The 24,856-nt window shown below is 36.4% G+C and overlaps 1 protein-coding gene and 1 long non-coding RNA gene across 2 annotated transcripts; one reads left to right on the plus strand and one right to left on the minus strand.

The window, feature by feature from the left end:
* The first annotated feature begins 3,975 nt into the window (after positions 1-3,975).
* Positions 3,976-6,250, plus strand: LOC133857535 (uncharacterized). The gene is made up of 2 exons (XR_009898335.1): positions 3,976-4,292; positions 6,018-6,250. It is a non-coding gene; the product is annotated as an uncharacterized LOC133857535 (long non-coding RNA).
* Positions 6,251-20,581: 14,331 nt separating this feature from the next.
* LOC133857959 (G-type lectin S-receptor-like serine/threonine-protein kinase LECRK4) lies at positions 20,582-23,044 on the minus strand. The gene has a single exon (XM_062293354.1). It carries the CDS (start codon positions 23,040-23,042, stop codon positions 20,676-20,678), a length of 2,367 nt encoding a protein of 788 aa, XP_062149338.1. The 5' UTR covers positions 23,043-23,044; the 3' UTR covers positions 20,582-20,675.
* Positions 23,045-24,856: the final 1,812 nt, after the last annotated feature.

Below are 24,856 nucleotides of genomic sequence, written 5' to 3' on the forward strand. Positions count from 1 at the left end.
CTATTAGTTATACAAAGAGCCACTTAACGTCTATTGTTTAAGGCTGAGACATAAGTTATTTACACAACAAAAGAATGGCTAACAAACTATGTGTTACAAGCGACACCAGCTATATACAAAATGTTTAAAGGGACCATCCAAGTCCAACACCTTTCCGACCCGAGCTACATGCTTTAGTTGTAGTATCCCAAGTAGCTAGCCACAGGGTCATCGTCAACATATGTGATACCTGCAACCAAAGCATCATCATCTATACAGTCGTGGTGTTAGCCACGTTTATACAGGTAAAAGTATGAGTTCACCACCTCAGGAGTAAATTATACACCATGGTTCTTAATGAACCCACATTTCATTCTACCATATGTTTACAGTAACAGTTACCGGTGAAGTGATAATTTTAGAAATGTTTTATAGCTGATAGAGTAAATGTAACGCCCCAGAGTTTAAGTCATAAAATAAAATGTTTTAAATTAGAACTTAAGACTGAATAAAATAGCCAACTTTAGAATTGATGCTCAATCCACAAGATTCGACGCTCGAACGACTTAATACTGTAGGAAACAAAATTCACATCCAGCCGTTAATAAAATACATGGCTTTTGACACTATTTTATTCCCGATAAATTAAAAAGGTTATATGAATATTTATGAAGATAAATGTTCTTTAATCTTATTATTTATAAACCATGATTTTATAAATAAATAATGATATTATTAGACTCTAATAATATTACTGAATTATTAAATAGGCAGATTGAAATATTCAGAGAGCTAATTGATATAATTGGTACGATATATATATTATAATATTTGTTGTGTTATAATATTATTGGTACAATAATATTATTAATGGAATAATATTAACAATGAAATGAACTAGACTTAAAATGGACTTAAATTGTAATATTAATAAGTTAAATTAAAATGGTAAAGATCTTATGTGAAAATATCTATGAAAAATATCTATAGTAAAAATGTAATTAGTAAGTTTTAAATAAATATCTACGGATTAAGCCAAGTCCATTAACGAAGATAAAACTTAATTATAGATTAATCATTATATCTCAGGATATTTTACTATTAACTCAGATTAATGTAATCGAGATAAAAACTAACTTTGAGTTACAAAATATCTTATGATAATTTTAGTAAACTTAATGAGTAAATTTTAGAAAAAAATAAAGATCATGTTTGGTTGCTGTTTTGGAAGCAGATTTTATGTTTCCAAAACAACAAAAACGTGTTTGGACACTATTGTCGTGAGTTTGGCAAAGTGTTTTGAAACACAGAACGATTGAAAACAAAAACAGCCAAAACACAAAAAATGAAAACAACTCCGACCTGTTTTCAAAAACAGGTTTTATGAAAACAGGCGGAAACAATCAAAGGCGCCTTTTGATATTAGTGCACAGTAACTCAACACTGTATGAGGTCTCCAGTTCGATTCTCAAGAAGAGGATGAGGTTAGTTTTCATATCTTCTTCTTCTGCACCGTTTGAAGTTTTTCTCTGAAGTTCTTATTTCAAAGAGAAGAAGAAGAAGACCGAAGGAGATGGAAGAGCAAATCGAAATGGGGTTTTTTTCGGTGATCAAATTAAGGAAATCAAGCAAGTTGAGTTAATCTTGAGCTTCTCTTGATAGTTATGAGATACCCATCCGATTGAAGCTTTTTTTTTTTTTTTTTCTTTATGGAAATTGGTTCATTTGGTTAATTTGGTATGTAGATTTTGTTATAGCTTAATGGGTATATGTTTTGAAATCTTGATGGGTACTCTTTATTTGATCGATTATAGTAAGAATTGGTGGGTTGTTTTGTTTAATTTCGAATATGGGTAAGATTTTCTAGGTGTTCTCTTTTAAGATTACCAATTATGGTTTTGTGGAACAAATTTTTTTGTTGTAAATTTTCTGGGTAGATGTGGGTTTTCTTTTCTACCTTTTCTCTATGGTGGAAATGAGTAATTGGCCGTATGGGTAGCTGGGTTTTCTTTTCTACCTTGGTCGTATGGTATACTACAATTTCTAATATTTATCTTATGCAAACAGAATTTTGATCCATTTTGAGTGTCTACCAATGAGGGCTCTAAGTGTACTAGTGTATTGTAATTGTAGTATTTTCCCTCTGTTTTGTCATTTTTTTTTTATTGTTTTATAGTTGCATTTCTGGATTTGATGCATGTGTTTGCAAAAGAATCTACTTTTGGCTTCCATACCAGCTTTCATAAATCTGGTATGGGCTTATATTGAGCTTGATACGTTTGCTTTCGAATTGGTTGTACTGCTTATAATCAAGTGATTTCTTATTTTTAAAAATCATTTGTTGTCTATAAGTTGGCAATACTTGCTTTATGCCGTGTAGTACAGTTGCATGTTCTATGTTTTAAGGAATTGCTCTTGTGGTTTCATGCTTTAGGCCCTGTACTCAATTTCTCACTTAGCTTATGCATTTGGAATTAGAGAAACGAGGGAGTTGGTGCTTGTTTAGCATGATTGCTTGTTCTCTCGATTGTTGTCTGCAAAGTGGGAAGGAGATTCATTGCCAAGTCTCAGATGTGGTTTGGATACATCAAACTCTCCATTTTGATCTTGGGAAAAAGAAAGGGAAATTGCTGAAATTCCTAAAACAGGAAGCTAACTTGTGCAGTCTATGCTGTTTCGAAAGGGGAGTTGTCTTCTATGAGCCCGTCCAATAAAGAAAAAAATGGGGAGCATTAAAGAGACTGTAGTGAGACAAGTTTTTCTACCAAAATGGTTTAATGTCATATGAGATTTTGCCTTTTTTTTTTTTTTCTTTTTTTTAATTGCCCTATTGGGTTGTGCTAGATGTTTTTCAATTCAGTTTTGAAATCACCCGATGGTTGGAAAAAAAACATAAAAATTGAAAAGAAAAAAAAACCGTAGAACACCGAAATAGTTTTTTTATTTTCTACCCAAGTGTAAGCTGTTTTGAAAATAATGTCCAAACACATTAGTACAGTTTTCTGTTTTCAAAAATTATTTCTCAAAATAGTTTGCCAAACGTTTTTTTAACAAAAAAGTAACAGAAAACAATTTTCTAATTTTTTTTTTTTAAAACAGTTTTCAAAAACCAGAACCGAAACCGATTTACCAAACGAGCTCATTATCCTATATTTTGATGAAAAACCGGCCTCTTTCCCCTTCAGTAAAACTACATTCTTCTTTCCTTATTTCTTCATTTCTCTCTTCTTTCTTTTTCTTCTTTCTTATTTCTCCTCCTCTCTCCCGAACACAGAGAGATGAAAAGAGAGAGTTTGAGAGAGAGAGAGAGGGGATAATTGCACCGTTGGTCCCTGTGGTATACCATAATTATTTTTCACTCCCTATGGTTTAAAAAGTTCATGGGAGGTCCTCGTGATATGCAATAATTACAAATCGATCTCTGGCGTCAAATTCTGTTAAAATTTTTAACAGATTCCGTCAAATGCCACGTCAGCGACACGTGTCTCCAATAAGATGGCGACACGTGTCCACCGTAATAAAAAAAATATAAATTTATCAAAAAAAATAAAAATACTTATTTTTTTTAAAAAAAAAGAAACAAAAAAAAAAAAAGCTGAAGGGGCCGGCCACCCCCTGTGGCTTGGGGGTGGCCGCGCGCCACCCTCGGCCACTGGGGGTGGCCGCGCGCCACCCCTGCGGCCACTGGGGGTGGCCGGCTCCTTCAGCTTTTTTTTTTTTGAATTTTTTTTTGTTTTTTTGTTTTTTTTTTTTTTTAAAGAATAAGTATTTTTATTTATTTTTTAATAAATTTATATTTTTTTTTATTATGGTGGACAAGTGTCACTGACGTGGCATTTGACGGAATCTGTTAAAAATTTAAACAGAATTTGACGCCAGGGATCGATTTGTAATTATTGCATATCACGAGGACCTCCCATGAACTTTTTAAACCATAGGGAGTAAAAAATAATTATGGTATACCACAGGGACCAACGGTGCAATTATCTCGAGAGAGATAGCAGAGTGAGAGGGAGATCGGAGACCGATTCTCCGGTGGTTCAGCGTCGGTGAACTAGAGACGGCTTCCGGCCATTTAGAGGTCCCACTGCCGGCGGACCCGTGAGCTAAACCCATCAGACCTGGGAGGAGCTCCGATCGTGAAACCCATAGAAAACCCGTAACCGAATGACCCATGGAGATCCCACGAGAGGAAGACCCGATCCTCCATGATCGGTGGCCAGAACCGAAATCCGGCGAGGCATAGCCGACTTCCGGCGGTTTGAAGGATGATTTCTGGAAGACTTCTCTGTGATTGAATAGAGATCCTCAAGGTGATTTCTTGCTGATTTTATTTTGAGTATTTGAGATAAATGATTCTTGATTGGAAATGGTTGTTTTGGGTTTGATTGTGTTCGGTTGATTTCTGTTTAGCCGTGTATGAGTTTCAACCAAATGGGTATTTTGTGTGTTGATTTTAGTTGATAAATTGGGGATTGGGGATTGGTTGTTAATCGGATGTGGGAATATTGATTGGTCTAGAATCTGGAATTTGGGTTCAGCCATACATTAATTTTTATGATTATGGGTGTTTTGAGTTAGTGTTGATGGTTATTTGGAAAGGGGTTTACCGTGAGTGTGTGTGAGTAATTGTTTGATGTGGAACTGTGTTTCGGCTATGGGTATCTGGGTAGTGTTGGCCATGTTGTTTTAGAGCTATTCCGTTAATGGTTTAGTGTATTTGTGAGTTAGTAATTTTGGCCATGTACTATGTGAATTCCTCTAGTTTTGGTTGCTGCTGTATTGTCATGATGTTAGGTATTTTGGACTTATACTGTTTGACCGGACCCATGACGTTCTAGAAACATGCTTTTCCCTGTTTTTAATCCTCTTCTCTGCTGGCCGAAACATAGGGCTTTTGGAAACTTGGACCAATTCCCTTGTTTTAATTGTATCCTCTATTTTTAGTATCTTTACTGTTTCGGTTATGAAGAATTGAGTGTTGAATATTTATTGTGATTAAACTAATGGATGGTTGATAATTTTGGGTTTTGATGCCGAATTTTGATAATGACTTGCGGTTAATTATGTAGGTCTTTAAATATGGAATTCTATGGTCTTTGGTTTGACCAATTATGTGAAAGTTAATAGTTGGTTTTGGGGGATTTGATATTCTATTATTATTGTAAATTAATAGTTTTTAAAGAGGGTTGCTGACTAGGTTTTAATTTGGAATAGGAACAAAATGTGGAAAAATGGTTTAAAGTATTATTTGATGATTTTTGGGATTTACGAGAAAATACATACGAGTGTTTGTTAATAAATATAAACGATTTTCCAATTAAAAGAATAATGGTTTCGGTGTATGTAAATATATGTATGTGTGATTAAGGTTCACGTCTAGGAATGAATTTCTAAAAGTAATGATATTGACCTTCGATGCACATATATATATATATATATATATATATATATATATATATATATATATATATATATATATATATATGTATGTATTTATTGCAGATGATGAGTTGAGACTGGACAAAATGGTTGTTAGTATAAAATACTTATCGAGGGTAGTACTGATTTCAATGGTGTTATGTTTATATTTTATTTTAATTAGATGCGTGTGAATGATTATTGCATACTGTGAATAATAAACCTATTAATATTGGGCGTAACGTCTCCCAAAGGTTCAGGATGGGAGTGTTGCCTGAACCGAAAACAATAATAATTAATATTGGGAGGAATGTCTCTCAAAGTGCTAGGAGAGTGACGTGGAACGTACTCTACTAGTGCGAAAATATGCTAATAAAAAGTAATGTAGGAGGAACGTCTCCGAGATAGTCGCTAATCGAGTAACGGCTCATAACGAGTGGAGTGAAATGACTATATTGAACTGTTTAACACTTTGCATACAAAATTGTCATCTCATCATTATGTTATCTTTGTTCTTAAATAAAGCATAATACATTATATTGTTGAATAACAGTTAACTCACTTATGTAAATATGGGGTTGTGGTATTAACCACCATCTTATATATGATTATTGCAGGTTCAGAAGATAATGGATGGGATAATCTATTAGCTTAAGAGTTCTAAAGCTAATGTAGTTAGGCTTTAATGCTTTGTAATTATCAATGTTTGTATTATTTTGTATGTAACATGTTTAGAGATTTACTTGTATTTAGTAGACTTTTCATATATGCTTTCGTGTCATTTGTGACACATATTTCGTTGTAATGAGTGTAAATGACTTTTAATAAATGTTTAGAGGAATTTCAGTCAGCTCAATGTATTGTGTTATAATTCTCAAATCTTTAATTAAAATGTATATTCCGCTGCTATTTTATAACTCTGATAACGTCGTAACGTCACGTGCAAAATCGAAATTTTCACTTACGCCTTTTTGTAAAAAGAGGGTCGTTACAATAAACATAGACATATCACGATAATAATAATCCCCTTCCAATATGCTCACGTGCATATACATACATCATATCAAATCACATCTAATCGCATTCCAATATGTTCACATACAGATACAAACAACATTTCAAATCACATCACACATCATCATGCATTGCATGCTTTTATTCTGTTTTGTGTTCCTAATTCCAGGGGCATCAACTCATTGGCGCCAGGAGCATCAACTCTGGACTTGCTGTTTCTGTAGATTAGAGCATCAACTCTAGTTTTGTTGTTTTTTTAGCTTAGAGTATCGACTCTAGTCTTACACATATTCCACCTGTTAGGCATCAACCCGCAGGGTTCACTTCCTACCCAAGACCATCAACTCTATGGTCATACATTAACTCTACTCATAAGACATTAATTCGCATGGTTCACTTCCTACCCAAGAACATCAACTCTATGGTTATACTGTTTCTAAAGCCATGAGCATCAACTCTAGTCTTACTCAATTCCACCCATAGGACATTCATCCACCAGGCTCATTCCATCATTCATATTCTCATTATGCTAGTGCATCCAAACCACTTGTGCTCAGTGTACATGTTATCACACATGCGGGTTCTCATTTTCAAATAACATCGTGTTGTTTCCACATTCTTTTCCATATATCATAAAAACTCAACATAATTCAATGTTCTTCAAAACATTTATCCAACATCACTTCAATATCATATCTCACATTCATAACATAATCTCATCATTTCTCAAACATCATTTCAATATCATATCTCGCATTCATAACTAAGTTTCAATCAACATTTCACATTCATATTATATTCACATATCATCTCATCGCCGTAGGCACGTAATCAATGTCATTCGCAATAGTTCAATCATAAATTTGTAACATAAAATTCATTTGGTTCTCAGTGTGTAAAATACTCACAATGGCCATGTGGATGTAGGGCTCAACTAGGTTCTCTAGAAAACAATTTGCAATGCACAATCTGAAATCAATTCATTGCACACACTATATCAATTTGAACTCTAAATACTACAAATAGCACTTGAATCGTTCAAGAGCTACACTCATGGAATGCCCATAGAATTTGGGTTCCAATCAATTACCCAATCACAATAAACACTAACCCATAAGATAATATTAGGGTTAAGCACTCAAAATTGCAATTTAAACAAAAACCCAAAAGGCAAGGGTTTTGGAAAACTTGACAAAATTCACCCAAATGCAACCCAACACTTGGAGAATGTTTAGGCTCCAAAACACACAAAACCTAAAGAATAATCAAGATTAAACTCAAATATCTTAAGATTTAACCCAAATCTTAAAAATTGAGAGTTCAGAAATTTACCGCAAACTAATCGGTCAAAACGTAGATATCTTCATGTAGATCACGTTTTTTTAAGCTAGATTTGAGGTATGAGGCATAAATGTTTTCATGGGTAGAAGGTTTTCTATGAAAACCCTAAGAAAAATCATGTATAGAAGTGAAGAAATCGGAAGAAAATGAGTCAATAGACTCATTCTCGCATTTATCTCAAGTGTTGTCCGGACAGGTTACGTGTGTGACAACCCAATTATTTTTTTTTTTTTGAAAACATAAAATGAGTCATCACAATGGCACAACTACATGTCGCTCAGCCAACATACGGTATACATTCCATAACATGTACCTGATAATTAAAGTTACATTTACGCAACAGATAACAAATAATAACATTATCAATATAGCGGAAGGTACATCTATAAACAATACTTAATCACAACAAAAGAACCATTAATATGTCTATCTGTTTAAGGCTTCTACATAGTTATTAAATACATATCAAAAGACTGGCTCATATATACAAGTGTCACAAGCGACACAAGCCATAAATAAAACTACCAAAAGGTGGACGCCCAAGTCCACACAGCTACGACTCCAGCGATGTGCCTCAGTCGTAGTACCCCAAATCCAGAGCTACGAGGTCATCCTCTACATCCGCTGAACCTGCAGCCAAAGCATCAGTATCTGTACGGTAGTGGGGTTAACCACAACCGTACAGGTAAAAGTATGAGTTCACCACCTCAGTAATAAATTACTGAGGTCTCAGCAGTATAGTACTCACTGGAGTAAACAAAGCACACAGACGTACGTACACATATACAAGGTTCAACAACATTACTCTCAAATCATTATGTCAACACGCCAACACATCATCGACTACTAATCACTACTGTAGATTGTCTTTAATTCCAACTCTGAAATTACCAACACCGCAGCTAGAAGCAACTACTCTAGACTCCCGTATAGAATATCAGAATGACAATATACATCGCCCATGAAGCCGCATACCCACAGGGTAAACAACACATAAGTGGTAGAAGCCACATACCCTAGACTTGCTTTGTATAATACACCGCCCGTGAAGCAACATACCCGCAGGGCAAACAACACACAAGTGTTAGAAGCCCCATACCCTAGACTTGCCTTGCATAATACACCGCTCATGAAACAACATACCCGCAGGGCAAACAACACACAAGTGCTAGAAGCCACATACCCTAGACTTGCCTTGCATAATACACCGCCCGTGAAGCAACATACCCGCAGGGCAAACAACACACAAGTACTAGAAGCCACATATCCTAGACTTGCCTTGTATGCCAAATGCTTATATACTATCATTAGACACCCATAACACACAAGTGCTAGAAGCCACATACCATAGACTTACCTTGTATGCTAAGTACTCATATACTATCATTACCACAACATGTTCTAGTTCCAACAATCCACCACTCAATCACATTATTCTCATTCATCTACTTTTCGACGTATACTACATTCATAATATAATTTCACGTTACTCAATCTCCAACAATTCCTAACATATCATTTCAATCATCTCACATTAACTTATCATCATAATTCTCAACTCAACAATTCTCAATTCAATCACACACACACACACATACATATATCCCACATCATGTTATCCCTTCACATGGATCTTCATGCATATCTCTACATTATCTCATTATCACATTTACATTCACAGTATAAACATAATGCATTCTTCAATATCAATTCATCAATATATATTATATTCACAACACAAATCTCATGCAATACTCGACATCAATTCAACATCATGCCATCATTCACAATACAAATCTCATTCATCCTTCAACATCAATTCATCAACATATTTTATTTTCATAATATAGTTCATAATTACATATACCAAATCATCATCATAGAGTTAACATCCAATTAAACCAAACATAGCAATTCATATATCTAAATTCCTAAGGTCCCTCAGTGAGTAAAATACTCACCTGCCCGCACGGATATCAAGCTTAACCAAGCTTCCTAATCAACTCCTCGCAATGTGCCACTGTAAAAAAAAAAATACCTTGCACAATTTAATACTCTAAATAATTTAACATCCTAATTAGCACTTGAATCGCTCAAGGCTAAATTATTGGAAAACCCATAATATTTTAAGGGTCCCAATTACACACCTATAAACATTACTCAATAATTTTACCTACAACACCACTAACCCAAAACACTTATTTATGACTGAACATTAAAATCATCACCTTTAAATAATTACCTATAACATTAAATGTTAACCCAAATTATATTCATTAATCCATATATTATTTTCACTTTTATTTTCTCAATATCATTAATCCTAAAATTATATTCACTAATCATTTTACAAAACCCATAGCTAATTTGGAATTAATCATCATAATAACAACGATTAATTCATAAATTAGTAATCTAGGTTTTAGATACTAAAAACCCCCAAATTAATTTAAGCGCACTAATTAGGGTTTTCAATCTTAAACCCATAATTTATTTTACTAACTCATAACATAATATTGCTATTTAAACACTAATAACACTAACCCATAAGGTTTCCCCTAGGGTTAGGCACAAGAAATCACAATTAAAATTCATAACCCAAAAGTTAGGGTTTAGGAAACTTACCAAAATTCACCCAAATGAAATCCAACACTTGGTGAACATTTAGGGAGCTCCAAACCGTGTAAATCCTAAAGATAAACGAAGATTAAACTCTAACATTTCAAGATTTAACCCAAAATCTCTAATGAAAAGAGTTTATGAAAATACCTCAAACCAATCGGTAGAAACGTAGACCCGAGTGCTAAGATCACGTTTCCGAAGACGGATTTCAGTTTGGACGGTTGGATCTTCGTGGATCACGGGTTTTGTATCAAAAACCATAAAAATGTGAGAGAGGGAGGAGAGATTTCCGGAAATGCCGAGAAGAAGGGCGTTTGACCCTTCTTAAAATAGGCTTCGTCCGGACGGGCATCACAAGCCACCCAGACATGCGTGAAATGAGGCGTCGACCTCACGAATGACAGGCGCTGTCCGGACGAGCATTGTCTCCCGTTCGGACGCGCGCCCACTTGCGGACGTGTGCCCATGAAGGGCCGTCCGGACGCCCACAATATAGCGTCTGGACGCGCCATGAATATTTATATATTTTTGCATTATTTTCTCATTTATTCTATTTCCAATTCATTTTCTCATATTTTCCTCTTAAATAACTTATTTCTTTGGACTATAAAATATTATTTGCGCGTCTTACTGTCTTTTCTAGTTGTCAAATTAATCTTAGTCATTTATCCATTAAATTTTCTTCTTAAAATGGTAAACAATATTCGGGACATCACAACGTGACTGTCCATAGACGCACATTTTGAATCGAGCGTCCACAAGGGCGTTCGGACAAACAGCAGACGAGAACTTATTGCCTGAAGTGTTGCCATAGGCGTCCAGACGGTGTGCGAATGTGGACTTTCTACCAAGGCCTTCCAAACAGCTGTTGTGCCTATCCAGATGCCTACTCCAAAAACCCTATTTCATGGACTTTCTATGTGCTTTCTAGGTATTTTCTTGACATTTAGTAAATTCTAATCAATTAATTACTTTAGTTTACATCTTAAACACTCTAGTAATGTCTCGGACATTACAAATACCCCCAGGAGAAAGATTCCAATCAAGTCCCTTGGCGAAGATCGGCTCAACTGTCCCCTAGAAGCTCTTCTAGCAGTGATTCCAGAAAACTTTCTTTGAGGGTTTGGGTAGGTCAGACACCTCCCGAGAGGTTCACTGACATATTAGTCCATCACCAGATTTCGGTACGATTCTAACTCTTTTTTTTTCTTTTTCTTTTTTAATTTTTTTTATGTGGTTCTTGACTCCTTTATTGTTTTTCAGCATGTGGTTAAGCTAGTGGCCTTGTATGATGATAAGTGCTGAATATTACACATTCAAGTCCCTTAATTCACATATGTTAATCTCTTAGTTTTGTTATAGTTTGATACTTGTATTGTTTTTGTGTTATCTTGTATTTTACAGGTTTTGGAATAAAAGCACTCAAAATCCATCAAATTCTGAGATTACAACAAAGTCTGCAAGAGTATTGAAGTCGGCAAAGTCTATTATTTTTAGAAAGAATCCAGAATGAACACGTCTATGTATTTTAATCATAACTTTCGGCTCAAGTATCATATTGCGGTGCAATTAGTGGCGTTGGAAAGCTAATAAAAAATATCTCTAAAATAGGTGTTTCCTAATTCAGATGTTTACTATGCCAAAAACGCCCTGCAATAAAGGACCTCAAATATGGATGAATTTGGAATCTTTTTCCTTCTTGGATTGGATTTTCAGTCTCCTACTTGGACTAGGAGATTGACTTCCAAATTTTTTGAGATTACTAGGGCTTCTAGGATTCTCCTAATCCCTATATATAGGGCTCTAAACATTGAAGAAAGACACAAGCTTTGGGAAGGATCAAAGGCTACTTCAAGAAGGGAGTTTTCTCTAGTTTTTCTTTTTCTTTGTTATTTTCTTATGAGGATGATTTTCATCCAAATTATGTGTAATTAATACTTTAGTTAGGGCTCAATTGAAGCCCTAATCATGTCTCTTTAAGGTTTCAATTGGCGCTCTTGCTACAATTCATATACTCATGCTTAACCTGATTATTTCCTGTTTTCTTGAATTCCTCACAAGTTTATGCTTGATCATCATATGCATGTGGTATGGACTTGTTATTTATGTCAATTCAGATGGACGAGTCATGGGCATAATAGAGTAACAAAAGAACCCCATCACAGGTTCTTGGATTAATCAACATGGAAAACCGAAAGTAGATGCCATGCTCTAGGTTTCACGTGTTTGTCGATCTCCATAGTTTTAGGCTTTCTTAAAGACATTGGAGTAGATGCCATGCCTAATCCTTTAAAAAAGAAAAGAATTAGAGTAGATATCATGCCTAATTCGTTGCTTAGAGAGATCAATAGCCTAAGTAGTAGATGTCATGCCCTTAGGCTAGCAAACATTAAGTATCATGTTATGATTATAGTATTATGCATTGTGAATCTTAATTGAGTATGAATAGCGATGCATATCAAAGCCCTAACTTTTCTTCTTATTATTTCAATTCCATATTTTATATCATCTCATTCAAGTTATTTATTTAGGAAATTCTCTTTAAGCATAATTTATACCAATCCTCGTGGGAATGATTTAGTATTTGTCTTCTATACTATTCTTTTGATCTTATGCACTTGTGAGTAAAACGTACACTTATTTACCTATTTATTTAGGTAGATATTTGCACAACATATGACGAACAACTCGAGTACTTGCGTAGTTACCCTCAAGAGCTGACGCAGCTGAGGGCAAAAGTAAGGAGCTTGGAATATGAAACATCCCGCCTGAAGAACTTGGAGCTCAAAGTGGAGAAGCTTCATAATTTATTGGTAGTCCGAGATCAAGAGCTTATAGAAAGTCGATGAAGGGAGGCTCCTTTGGAGGAGAGGGTTGCAGCTAGTGACCGGTGAGCCTCTCAACTGGAAGAGCATACTCGAAAGTCATCCGAGTTACAGGCTCAACTCACTGAGGCCGAGACTAGACTTGGTTCCTTTTTGGCTACCCAAGCTCTCTACCAGCTGACCTGTATGTCGCTGAGGAGAGTCAGGAAGTTCTTGCAAAGAGGTTGCTGAAGGATGAGAAAGTTTGGCTCGAGGTTTCCATTGAAGGTTTGAAAGCTTCCGGGCACTAGTTCTCAACCCTCTGGCATTTCAGTTTCAAGATGAGACCGTGTCAGCTACAAACCTGAGTCACCCGGAAGCGGATACTATAGAGTTTTACGATATGGGGAGAGATCTGTTTCCTGATGCTCCGAAGTGGGGGGAACGTACTAGTTACCCTGAGGACCCAAATCTGCCTTCAGTCCATACAGATGTATCTGGGACCACTTTTGGAAGTAGGGCTGCCGAGGACTCTGACGCCCCTTGATTGTATTGATTATTATTATTATTATTATTATTTATATAATGATGAATTGAATTAACAACTATGTAATGAAGAATTGAATTAATCACATGCATTTTTATTCACTTGGAATTTGTGTTATGCGATGTAGTTACCCGCCATTACTAAAACTAAAATTAGGTTTAGGTTCAGTTGTTTACGTAGGGATTTGTCTTTTCGGGAATGAGTCTCGGGAAACATAGCCCATCTACTTCTGCACTTAGCTTGGACTCTAAGTGGAGAAGATTTGGTCTTTTCAGGAATGAGTCCCGGGGAATATATCCCCTCTACACTACAAAAAAAAAAAATTGTTTTTTGCCACTTGCATTTCGCCACGTGTACGGTCACTGTACACGTGGCGAACTGTTGGCCACGTGCAAGTGGCCACGTGAAAACACGTGGTGGATCCCAGTGACACTAACTGCACAATTGGCCACGTGTATTTTAATACACGTGTCCAAGTGGCCACGTGTATTAAAATACACGCGGCTGACAGTTAGCCGCGTGTATTTAAGTACACACGGCTGACAGTTAGCCGCGTGTATTTAAGTACACACGGCTAACAGTTGGCCGCGTGTACTTAAATATTCGTGGCCACGTGTGCTACAGTACACGCGGCCAACAATTGGCCGCGTGTACTGTAGCACACGTGGCTAAATACTTCAATTTTTTCAAAAAAAAAAAAGAGAAGAAGGCTTCTCTAATTTTTATTTTTTTTCACCAGTATTTTCAATTTGCCGGAACAACCTTTTTTTTTCTTCCCCTTGCCGGCCGGCAACAACAAAACACCAACAAAACTTCTTCTGGCCAAAAAACCACCAACAAAATCCAAAAAAAATTATCTAGTTTATTTTTTTTCCCCTTCCGGAAACATCTTCGAGGCCGGCCGGCCAGCAACAACAAAACTTCAACAAAACTTCAACAAAATCCAAGAAAACAGCAAAAAATCACCAACAACAAATCACCAACAAAATTTATCAAGTTTCTTTTTTTTCCCCTTCCGGAAACTTCTTCGAGGCCAGCAGCAAAAACACCAAAAAATCATCAACAAAATCACCAACAAAATACCAACAAAACAGCCAAAAATCATCAACAAAATCGCCCAGTCGCCGGAAATTAGATTCAAAAAGCCAAAACTTAAAAAATCAAATTTCTTTTTCCAGCCAGTCCTCCGATCCCTACATCACCGAAACATCAAATGATAAGAAAGAGAGATCCACACAAGAGAGAGAGAGAGAGAGAGAGAGTGAGAGAGAGAGAGAGAGAGAACTCAAGGTCAGTTTCTCCGTCCAGTTGAGACCGGAACGCGCGGTGGTCGGATTCGCTGCCCAGTGGTGTGGTGACAGAGAGAGAGAGAGAGAGAGAGAGAGAAACTGAATTGGAGGACTATTATTGCAATACAAACCGGACTGGAGAGAGAGAGAGAGATAAACTGTACCGTCCATTAATTTAAGTTTTAATATTAATAATTTTATTTTTTATTTTTTGAAATGTGTGGCCAGGTGCCGCGCGGGAATTGTCCCGCGCGGAGCACCTGGACTAGTGGCGACGTGGCTCAAAGCCACGTCGCCATTTATTAAAAAAAAATAATACTGAATGTGCCGTCCATCATCGCAGGGAGAAAAAAAAAAAGAAAAAAAAAAGATAGGAAAAGTCAAAGAAGACGGCGGTTGCAGAAGAAAAAAATAAAAGTGAAAAAATTGGAATTGGCAACGTTTATTTTTGATACACGCGGCCAATTGGCCGCGTGTGAAAAATACATGCGGCCAATTGGCCACGTGTAAAAAATAAACGCGGCCAATTGGCCGCATGAATTTATTACACGTGGCTACTTGTTTTTCGTAAACAGTCTGCCACGTTGTCATTAAGACACGTGGCTAGTTGGCCGCGTGTCTACAGTAACCTTTACTGTAGACACGCGACTAATTACAGCTTTTTTTGTAGTGCTACTTCTGTGCTTAGCTTGGATGCTAAGTGGAGAAGATTTTGTCTTTTAGGGAACCAGTCCCGGGAAACGTAGCCCCTCTACCTCTGCACTTAGCTTGGACGCTAAGTGGAGAAGATTTTGTCTTTTCCGAAATGAGTCCTGGGAAACATAGCCTATCTACTTTTGCACTCAGCTTGGACCCTAAGTGGAGAAGATTTGGTCTTTTCGGAAATGAGTCCGGGGAAACATATCCCCTCTACTTCTGCACTTAGCTTGGACACTAAGAACAAAAAAATTTATCTTTCCGGGAATGAGTCCCGAGAAACATAGCCCATCTACTTCTGTGGTTAGCTTGGATGCTAAGTGGAGAAGATTTTCTCCTTTCGGAAATAAGTCCCGAGAAACATATCCCCTCTACTTCTACACTTAGCTTGGACGCTAAGTGGAGAAGATTTGGTCTTTTCAGGGATTAGTCCCAGGAAAAATAGCACCTTTACTTCTTCGCTTAGCTTGGACGCTGAGTGGAGAAAATTTGGTCTTGTCGGGAATGAGTGAAAAAAAGTTTGCCGAATGAACCTAGGTTTTTATTTTCTCGATAATCTCAAAAGCAAAGTACATGTTGATGTTACAGATAATATTTTTGTAGATGCTTAGCGTTCCAGGGTCTTAGGAGCATTTTTCCACTTGCTGCTTCAATCTAGATGATAAGCGCATTTGCGGTGGCTTTTGACGACTCAATACGGTCCTTCCCATACAGTTCCTAATTTCCCTTAAAAGGATCTTTGGTGGCAAAAGTAACCTTTCTACAAAAGTAAACTTTGTAGGACGGTCATATAGCCGTCTACAAAATAGCAGTTCTCCACTTGAAAATACCCATAATCGGGAATTACCCATAGCCAAACCCCTACAAAATAAGCTTCAAAAGATCAAACCTCACCCTCAAAATTCCCCACAGGCAAGATCAAAACTTAAATTTAAAAAAACAAAAAAAAAAAAAAAAAAACACACGAACATTACTCGGTGCAGGCACCAAAACTACAAAGAAAAAAAATCAACAACCAAAATTTGTTCCTTCATCACTCAATCGGCCACATCACAAAAATAAAAAACCACAAAAACTTCTACAATAACCCAACACCAATCGCCCAAACATAATCAAAAGGGGAAGTTTAATTTCCCGTAAACACCTATTCGTGATTCAGCTAGCAAGGAACAACCGAAGTGAAAACAAAATTAAGCTTCACTATCCATTCAGCCAAGCACCGAAACACCCAAGCAAAATCAAACCCAAAATGAAAACTCAAGACAAAGTTTAAAGGTAAAAGAGAATTTCACATTTGTTGAGTATAACCTCTCCACCGTCTCTCTCTCTCTCTCTCTCCCTAACTCCAAGCCACCAACATGGTTGGACTGGGAAGGGTTGATGGAGGTTTTGAATTTAGAATGAGCCAAAACTCAAGTCTACAAAATAAAAATTGGGTCTTAAAAGTAAAAATGACAAAAAGCAAAAGGGAACTTACCTGATTTCTCCCTTTTTGGTAATTTTTAAGATTTTGATTCATGTTATGAAAAGATGTGGTGTGGTTGAGCTGTATTAATTCGAGTCGAGCTATTTTACTCCGCTCGAACACATTATTTGAGAGATTAAACTTAATTCAGGTTCGAGCCGAATTTTAAAAGTATGTTTGAATTTGGCTTGTCAAGAGCTTAGCTATCAAAGTTCGAGTTTGTCTTGGCTTGAACTCGGCTCAGTTCACAAGTCGAGCCTTCAATCAAGCTCGAACCCAATTGAATTTTACAATATTTTTTACTTTAAAAAATTATTATTAAATAATAATAATAATAAAATTTCATTAATTTATAGTTCTTAAAGATAACTTCGTAAAAAAATACAATTCTCAACTCTCAGTAGTAGTCGGCTTCAGCCAACAAGAGAAACACTACAAAAAAAGGAAAAAAGAGGAGCAGGCAGCCTGTTTTTGAGTACCATAGATCAAATAGTGAATTTGAAAATAAGATGTATATATATATATATATATACATACATATATATTTTCATTTATAGAGAGCATGAGGTGGGAACACTTTGTTCCTTTCCGGTGTGGGACAAACTTCCGCCATAGGAGTTTAAGCACAGCAGGCGCTGGGCTCTTTGCCCACACTATTTCTGATGAAATCTACTCATTTCTTGGGTAATCAGCGAGTTCAGTAAGTTAACAAAACATCGTAAGCCTACATTTTTAGATTCTCTTTTTATTGTTTTATTTTCTTTTATACTTCGTTTGTTTCGAACTAAAATATTTTTCGTCAAAAAATAATTTAAGTGAAAAATGATTTTTTTGAAAACATTTTCTTGAGTTTAGCGGGTAAGAAAAATTACAAATATTATATATATATATATATATATATATATATATATATATATATATATATATATATTTCAATTCAATCATATTAACCTATAAAAATCAATTTTTATTCACAACATAAATATATTTAAAAAATTAATCTAAAATTTTGAGTTCGAGCAAGCTCCACATGGTGTCCTAGTGAAGTCGCGGCCGGGTCCAAACAATGTCCCGGCCGGTTCCGGTGACGTCCCTACTAGGTCCAGTGGTGTCCCAATTGGGTTCCCTGTGAAGTTAGGGTTAGGTCCTAGCATCATCCCGACGGGTCTTGGCGGTGTCTTGACCGGGTCCCGACGACGTCCCAATTACTGGGTCCTAACGATGTCCTGACCAGGTCTTGGGGGTGTTTCGAATCGAGTGCCAACAAAGTCCTGGTCGGGTTTTGGCAACGTCCTGGTTAGTTCATGGCGGATTTACGAAATTTAAAAATAGAAATTATTTTCCGAAACTAAATAAGCTTTTCTTTTTTTTTTTTGTCGAAACGAAAATATTTTCAGTTTGAGTATTATTTACAGTCACACCAAACATCAAAATATACAAGAAAGGTTTTTCAAAAAAATATTTTACGTTAAAACAAATAAAGCATTAATGCTGATCACCATACATACTACACACAAAAATGGAGAGGGTGTACAATAAAGACTACATCAACATTTACGCGAGGCCTAGAGGTACGTTGGAAGTTCCTCTTCCTTTTTGCGAGAAGGTGAAAGAAATGATATTCGTCATTAGAAGAGTTAATATATATATATGTTAACTATATACTATATTTTATGTATATAGTTATATACTAATTATTCAATACTACTTATATAGTAATATATTAACTATTCAATATGTCAGTTTACACCTTAACCATATGTCATAATATTCTATACCATAGGTCCATAGTTACAATAACTAATCTATGTATTTATATTTAGGAAAAATTGCACCGTTGATCCCTATGGTATGCCATAATTATTTTTTAGTCCCTATGGTTTAAAAAGTTCATGAGAGATCCTTGTGGTATGTAATAATTACAAATCGATCCTTGGTGTCAAATTCTGTTAAAATTTTTAACAGATTCCTTCAAATGCCACGTCAGCGCCACGTGTCGTCATCTTATTGGTGACACGTGGCACTGACATGTCCAATCTTAATAAAAAAATAAAGAAAAATAAAGAAAAATACTTTTTTTTTTAAATTAAAATTAAAAACAAAAATGGGAAAGGGGGTGGCCAGGCCACCCCCAGCCAATGGGGGTGGCGCGCGGCCACCCCCAGAGGCCGCCGGGGGTGGCGCGCGGCCACCCTCTTTCCCATTTTTGTTTTTTGTTTTTACTTTTTTGTTTTTTTTTTAATTTTTAATTTTTTTTAAAAAATAAGTATTTTTATTTATTTTTTAATAAATTTTTATTTTTTTTATTAGGATGGACATGTGTCGCTAATAAGATGGCGACACGTGTTGCTGACGTGCATGGCTAATAGATTCCGTTAAAATTGTGGACGGAAAATCGACCCAATGAGTAAAATGTAATTATTGCATACCACATGGATCTCTCATGAACTTTTTAAATCATAGGGAGTGAAAAATAATTATGGCATACCACAAGGACCAACGGTGTAATTTTTCCTTATATTTATAAAACCCATTTTTATACATAATGATCCGAGCGGAACGAGTCGAATCGAACTTATATAAGTTGAACAGAGTTTTTACGAGTATGTCTATTTTAATATTCAAGCAGATTATTGTGTTCATGGACGGCTCATTTACTATTTGAACCGATACCGAATTTGTTACGGGTACAACATATGGTGGAGCTTAGCTGCTTATCAATGGCAGAGAGAAGAGACACAGAGAGAAGAGACGAAGACTTTCGTGTGAAGTGTTATCCAAGCATTCGAACAGGAAAGAGATAGAAGATTAATTCTAGAGGAGACTATGAGCTGGCAACCATAATCCGCGTTTTATGCTTTCTAGTAGTCGTTTTGTATTTCATTTTAAGCTTGCGTTTTATGTTGTAAGTTTGGGCGTTTTGGTATCCTGTATAGTATGCGTTCATGCTGCGTTGAAGTCATCTTTGTTTGCGTTTTAAGAGTAACGAACAACTGTAGAATTTTGTTAGAATATTCTAGCAGGTAGAATTGGGCATTTAGGATGGGCTGCAACGGATAGAAAGGCAAGAAAGAGAATATTGAGGTTTGAATTATTTCCTAAAGAGTTGAGCCTCTCGAAGTGCTTTTATCTATTACATTTCAGAATTCCATCCACATTCATCATCTTCTTCATTGAACTCTGCCCACCTCTGCATTTAATTGTATTGAACTTTTTCTCAAACCTCCTAAAGTAAAACACCACCTACTACAAAATTGAGTTTAACCGATCAGAATTCACGAGTGGCTAGGGTCATCTAACACCCCTAGACGAGGATGAGATAAATTTTAGGTTTCAATCTTTTGAACAAAAAATAAAATAAAACAAATTGAAAAAAGGAAACTTCATACCAATAGAAGTTGAATGGCAGGAATACACCAATGAATTATTCTTTAAACTGAATGTCTCGAATACAAAGTTGGTACTAATCATAGAAAACTCTATAGCAGCATAGTCTCTTAGACATTAACGTGGGAGCTTAGTGGAGGAGGTGCTTGCGTCACAACGGTTCCTTCTAGCATCATAATCACCGACTTCATTGATGGCCGACGAGCTGCTTCCGTATGCACACACCAAAGTCCCACCTTCACAACCTTCTCCAATTCCTCCAAGTCCAACTCTGTTTCGTCCACCACTTCTTCAAGCTCTCCAGCCAAATAGCATTTATAAACCCAATCCGTTAGCACCATTTCTTCCTCTGGGCCTGCTAAGACCAAGTTCTTCCTGCAGCAAACGATCTCCAACAACAAGACCCCGAAGCTGTAAACGTCTGCTTTTACTGTGATCGGAGCGTTGCTCTGGTCCCACTCAGGAGCTACGTAGCCTCTTGTTCCCCTTGCCATGGTGTATGTTTTTGTTTGATCCGGTTTCAACAGCTTGGATAGTCCGAAATCCGATATCTTGGCAGACCCCGATTCGTCCATGAGTATGTTGTGTGGCTTAATGTCACAGTGGATGATCCGGGTCTGACACTCTTCGTGGAGATAGTTAATCCCTCTTGCTATCTCCACCAAAATCCTCCTCCTTTCATTCCAACTAGGCCGGCTTCTTGACTTGAAAAGAAGGTCCCCCAGTGAGCCATTCTTCATGAATTCGTACACAAGAAGCCTGTTTGATCCTTCACTGCAAAAGCCAATCAGTTGAAGTAAATTCTTGTGGTGGGTCCTCCCAATTATCTTCACCTCATTCCGGAACACAGATTCTCTTTCTTCCACCATCTTCTCTAGCCGCTTAACAGCAATTTCCTGTCCACCGCCATTCATTTCCTGCAGGGAGCCTTTATAAACCTTCCCAGATGCTCCCCTGCCAATCTCTTCCCTAAAATTATTTGTGGCTTTTACCAGTTGATCATAGGTAAATGACGTCACATTTATTTCTTGAACAACATCAGGTGGGTTACTTTTCCTGATACGCATCCTATTGCCCCATATCTGATATTTGAAAATAAGATATCCAGAGAACAGAAACAGAAATATAGACAAGGTGATGAGAACCACACCAACAATTACAAGCTTCTTACCGAGCTTCTTTGTGATCTCATTGACGACAACATTTGTGTCATCTGGCAGGCTTTCCCTTGTAATTTTCACCAATGCTTTAGTTGGACGGCTACCATTCCTCCTCCCAAATCTAAGTGGAAGCTTTTGCTTGAAGCACATTTCGTCCCAGAATGTTGCTACCACACAATTACAGTCCTCCAAACAATTTTCCGAGCAGGCTTCTTCATTCACCGAAGAGAGTAGATCATACTCGCCGGACTCCCAGGCAGTGTTTGGGAGAGAGGTCATTCTATAATTCGCGTTACCCTTATCCCCAAAGCAATCATTTTTTGCTGTGGAGTTTAACTTGCAGCCAATATTAGCCTGCTTGGGATCCACGAACTCAAATCCTGGAGGACAAAGGCAAGAAAGATCAGCACCATCAACGGAACAAAAGCTGTTTGGCCCACAAATCCCTTTCACCGAGCAACGATTTTCTGGTGTTATTGCCTCCCACAAGATTGAAATGTTTGAGCTGCCTTTACTCCCCATTTGATGCCGATAAAGCCTTAAAATGCCGTCCACGTCAAACGTTGCTCGATACAAGACTTTACTACCATCAACAAGATGTCCGCCTGCTGTTAAATTCAATACAGCTAACCCAGAAGAACTGGATAAGTAGAAGCGGCTGTCGGCTGCTAGATTCAACGTCAAGTTTCTTCCGACACTTTTGCTAAATGATGACCAATAAATATATTTTACGTCATGCAAACTTCTTATTGGAAAAGCATATAGACTTCCATCCCGATGCAACGACAGCTTGAAGTTTCCGATTGAAGTATCAGTTTCGGAGATGCTAGAATACAACATATTTTCGGGAACTAACTTTTGTAAAACCAAAAGGGTATCAGTCGGAGAGTCAAAGCTAGCCCATATAATCTTGGAACTAGAGTTATATAAAACAAAGTTACCGGAATCATGCATTGAAGCAACTGAAGCCGTTTGAGTTGTTTCGGCAACTGGTTGAACTTGTCCAGTGGAGCTGAGGAGGAGAAGCCCACCGTCTGTAGAGAAAACAAGAGCCGCACCAGGTGATATCACTGGATCGTTCCGCCGAGATGTCCACACTATTGTGTTTTTTGGGCTGCCGACGACCCAGATGCCGACCTTGAAACCATTGCCAGTCGGGTAAAACCCGAATGCAAAATGGCCAGAAGGAGAAGGCCAGAAATTTGGGGTAGAGTTTGTGTAAAGGGTGGAGCCACTGCTAATGTTTGGTTGTAGGGATAGAGCTTTTTTTATGGAAAAAAGACAGAATAATAAGAGAAGCAAAAGCTTTGTTGCCATTAGAATACCAAGTTCGTGCATAGGCTTACAGTGTTATAAGTCATTGTGAGGGGAAGCATTATATAAACAATTAAACCTACTAGCTAGCTACAATTCTACTGTTAAATCGTCACTTAATTTAGAAGTTTAAATTGATTATTGTTAAATTGAGAGATAAATCACAGAGTAAAAATTTGAATTCAGGACTTTTGAATCTAATACTATGTTAAATTATCACTTATCGCAAAAAATTACGCTAATAAAAAGATATAAATTTAATCGATCATTTAATTAATATTTTAACATTTACAACATCTTTTCAAGGTTTCAATACACACATCTCAGGTGTCATGCATTTGGCAATGTTAATTGGAATAATCAAAATTAAAGTTGTAATATAAATAGAGAAATAATCTTTTTACATCCCTTTTTTAAATTAATCATTGAATCTGTAGGACTTACATATCGGTACTACAAATCAAATGATTAATTTAAAAATAAAATGTACAAAATATATATGTATATCATGTCTCATATAAATATATAATATTTTTTTCACCCTTTTCATCTCACTCCTATCATTAGAGTTTTGCATTAAATTCAACGACGAACAGGTAAAATGTCTTTCATATTACAAATTTTAATAATTACTTAATTAGAGATCAACAGTACAAAAACCGTTACGCAATGAAAAGGTGTAAGAGAAAGTTTAATTTCCGTAAGCTTTATCTTTTTTCTACTTCTTGTTTGGCAAGGAAGCTTCCGATGTATCTCAATATTCAACGGTTCACATTATGGTGAATCAAGACACGGCGTCCGTCAGTATGTACGGAACGACCTCCTAGTACTAGGTGGTCAAACACCGAAAGCAAGAGCACTGCACCTTCATGATAATCTCGTAGAAAGCGAGTTGGTCTTTAGTAAACTCTTAATTAATTTTGTGCATTTATCTGATCAGTTTAAATATGTAGATTAGATTTAATTAACATTGGAAAATATTTGTCGATTCTTAAACAATTATAGTTCTTAGATGAGCCAACAAACCAAAATGTATCTTTATATATATATCTCTCTTCCCACATCTTCCAACATTTTCGATTTCTGAATGAAAATTTAGAAAAATTTGAGTAAATATCCGTGTGCGAGTATTTTTTACAAGAAAAATTATTGTTGATTGTTATACAGCCGTGGACAACTCCCATCTAATTTTACGTATGTAACAGTTTATTTTATTTTCATTTTTTAAAAAAAACGATGAAACCACCGTTGGAGAAAATTAAAGGTCATTTTCTTGAAAATAAAAATAAACTGTCACATAAGTAAAAATTATGTCTACGGTTGCATAATAATCATTTCTAAGAAACAAAAATCGAAGATATGTAAAAGAAAAGAAAAAATCTTTTGTGCATTTATATCGGATTTAAATAGAATAAAATAGAAAATTTAAATTCATAGTGAGTGGAAGAATCCTGTCATTTCACAATATTCAAAGATTGGCGTGGCTTTTGGTTTATATATGGAAAAAGGTGTGCAATATGGTCGGCCCCGTAAGTCAAAACGCGGACGACAGCCGTATGGAATTTCCATATATATATATATATTATGACTCTGATTCTTCGATCAAAAGTCAGTCCACCATTGTTATGCATGCTTGTCCACTACGAAATAATGTCAATATATTGGAAACTGGTATATCGAAATTGTTGCATTTGAATAGGGTCATTGGAAAACGGCTTTAATCACAGGATTTGGCCGGACTTTAAATTAATGTCGTTTACAGTTTAAACTGCTCTAATTCAGGGCACTCAAGCTCAAACGACACTAAATAATTAGAG

The sequence above is a fragment of the Alnus glutinosa genome, chromosome 14 (genome assembly GCF_958979055.1).
Source record: "Alnus glutinosa chromosome 14, dhAlnGlut1.1, whole genome shotgun sequence".
NCBI lineage: Eukaryota > Viridiplantae > Streptophyta > Magnoliopsida > Fagales > Betulaceae > Alnus > Alnus glutinosa.

Excerpts from the sequence above, each read along its gene's own strand:
- LOC133857959 (XM_062293354.1), bottom strand. The coding sequence starts at position 23,042 with ATGGCAACAAAGCTTTTGCTTCTCTTATTATTCTGTCTTTTTTCCATA.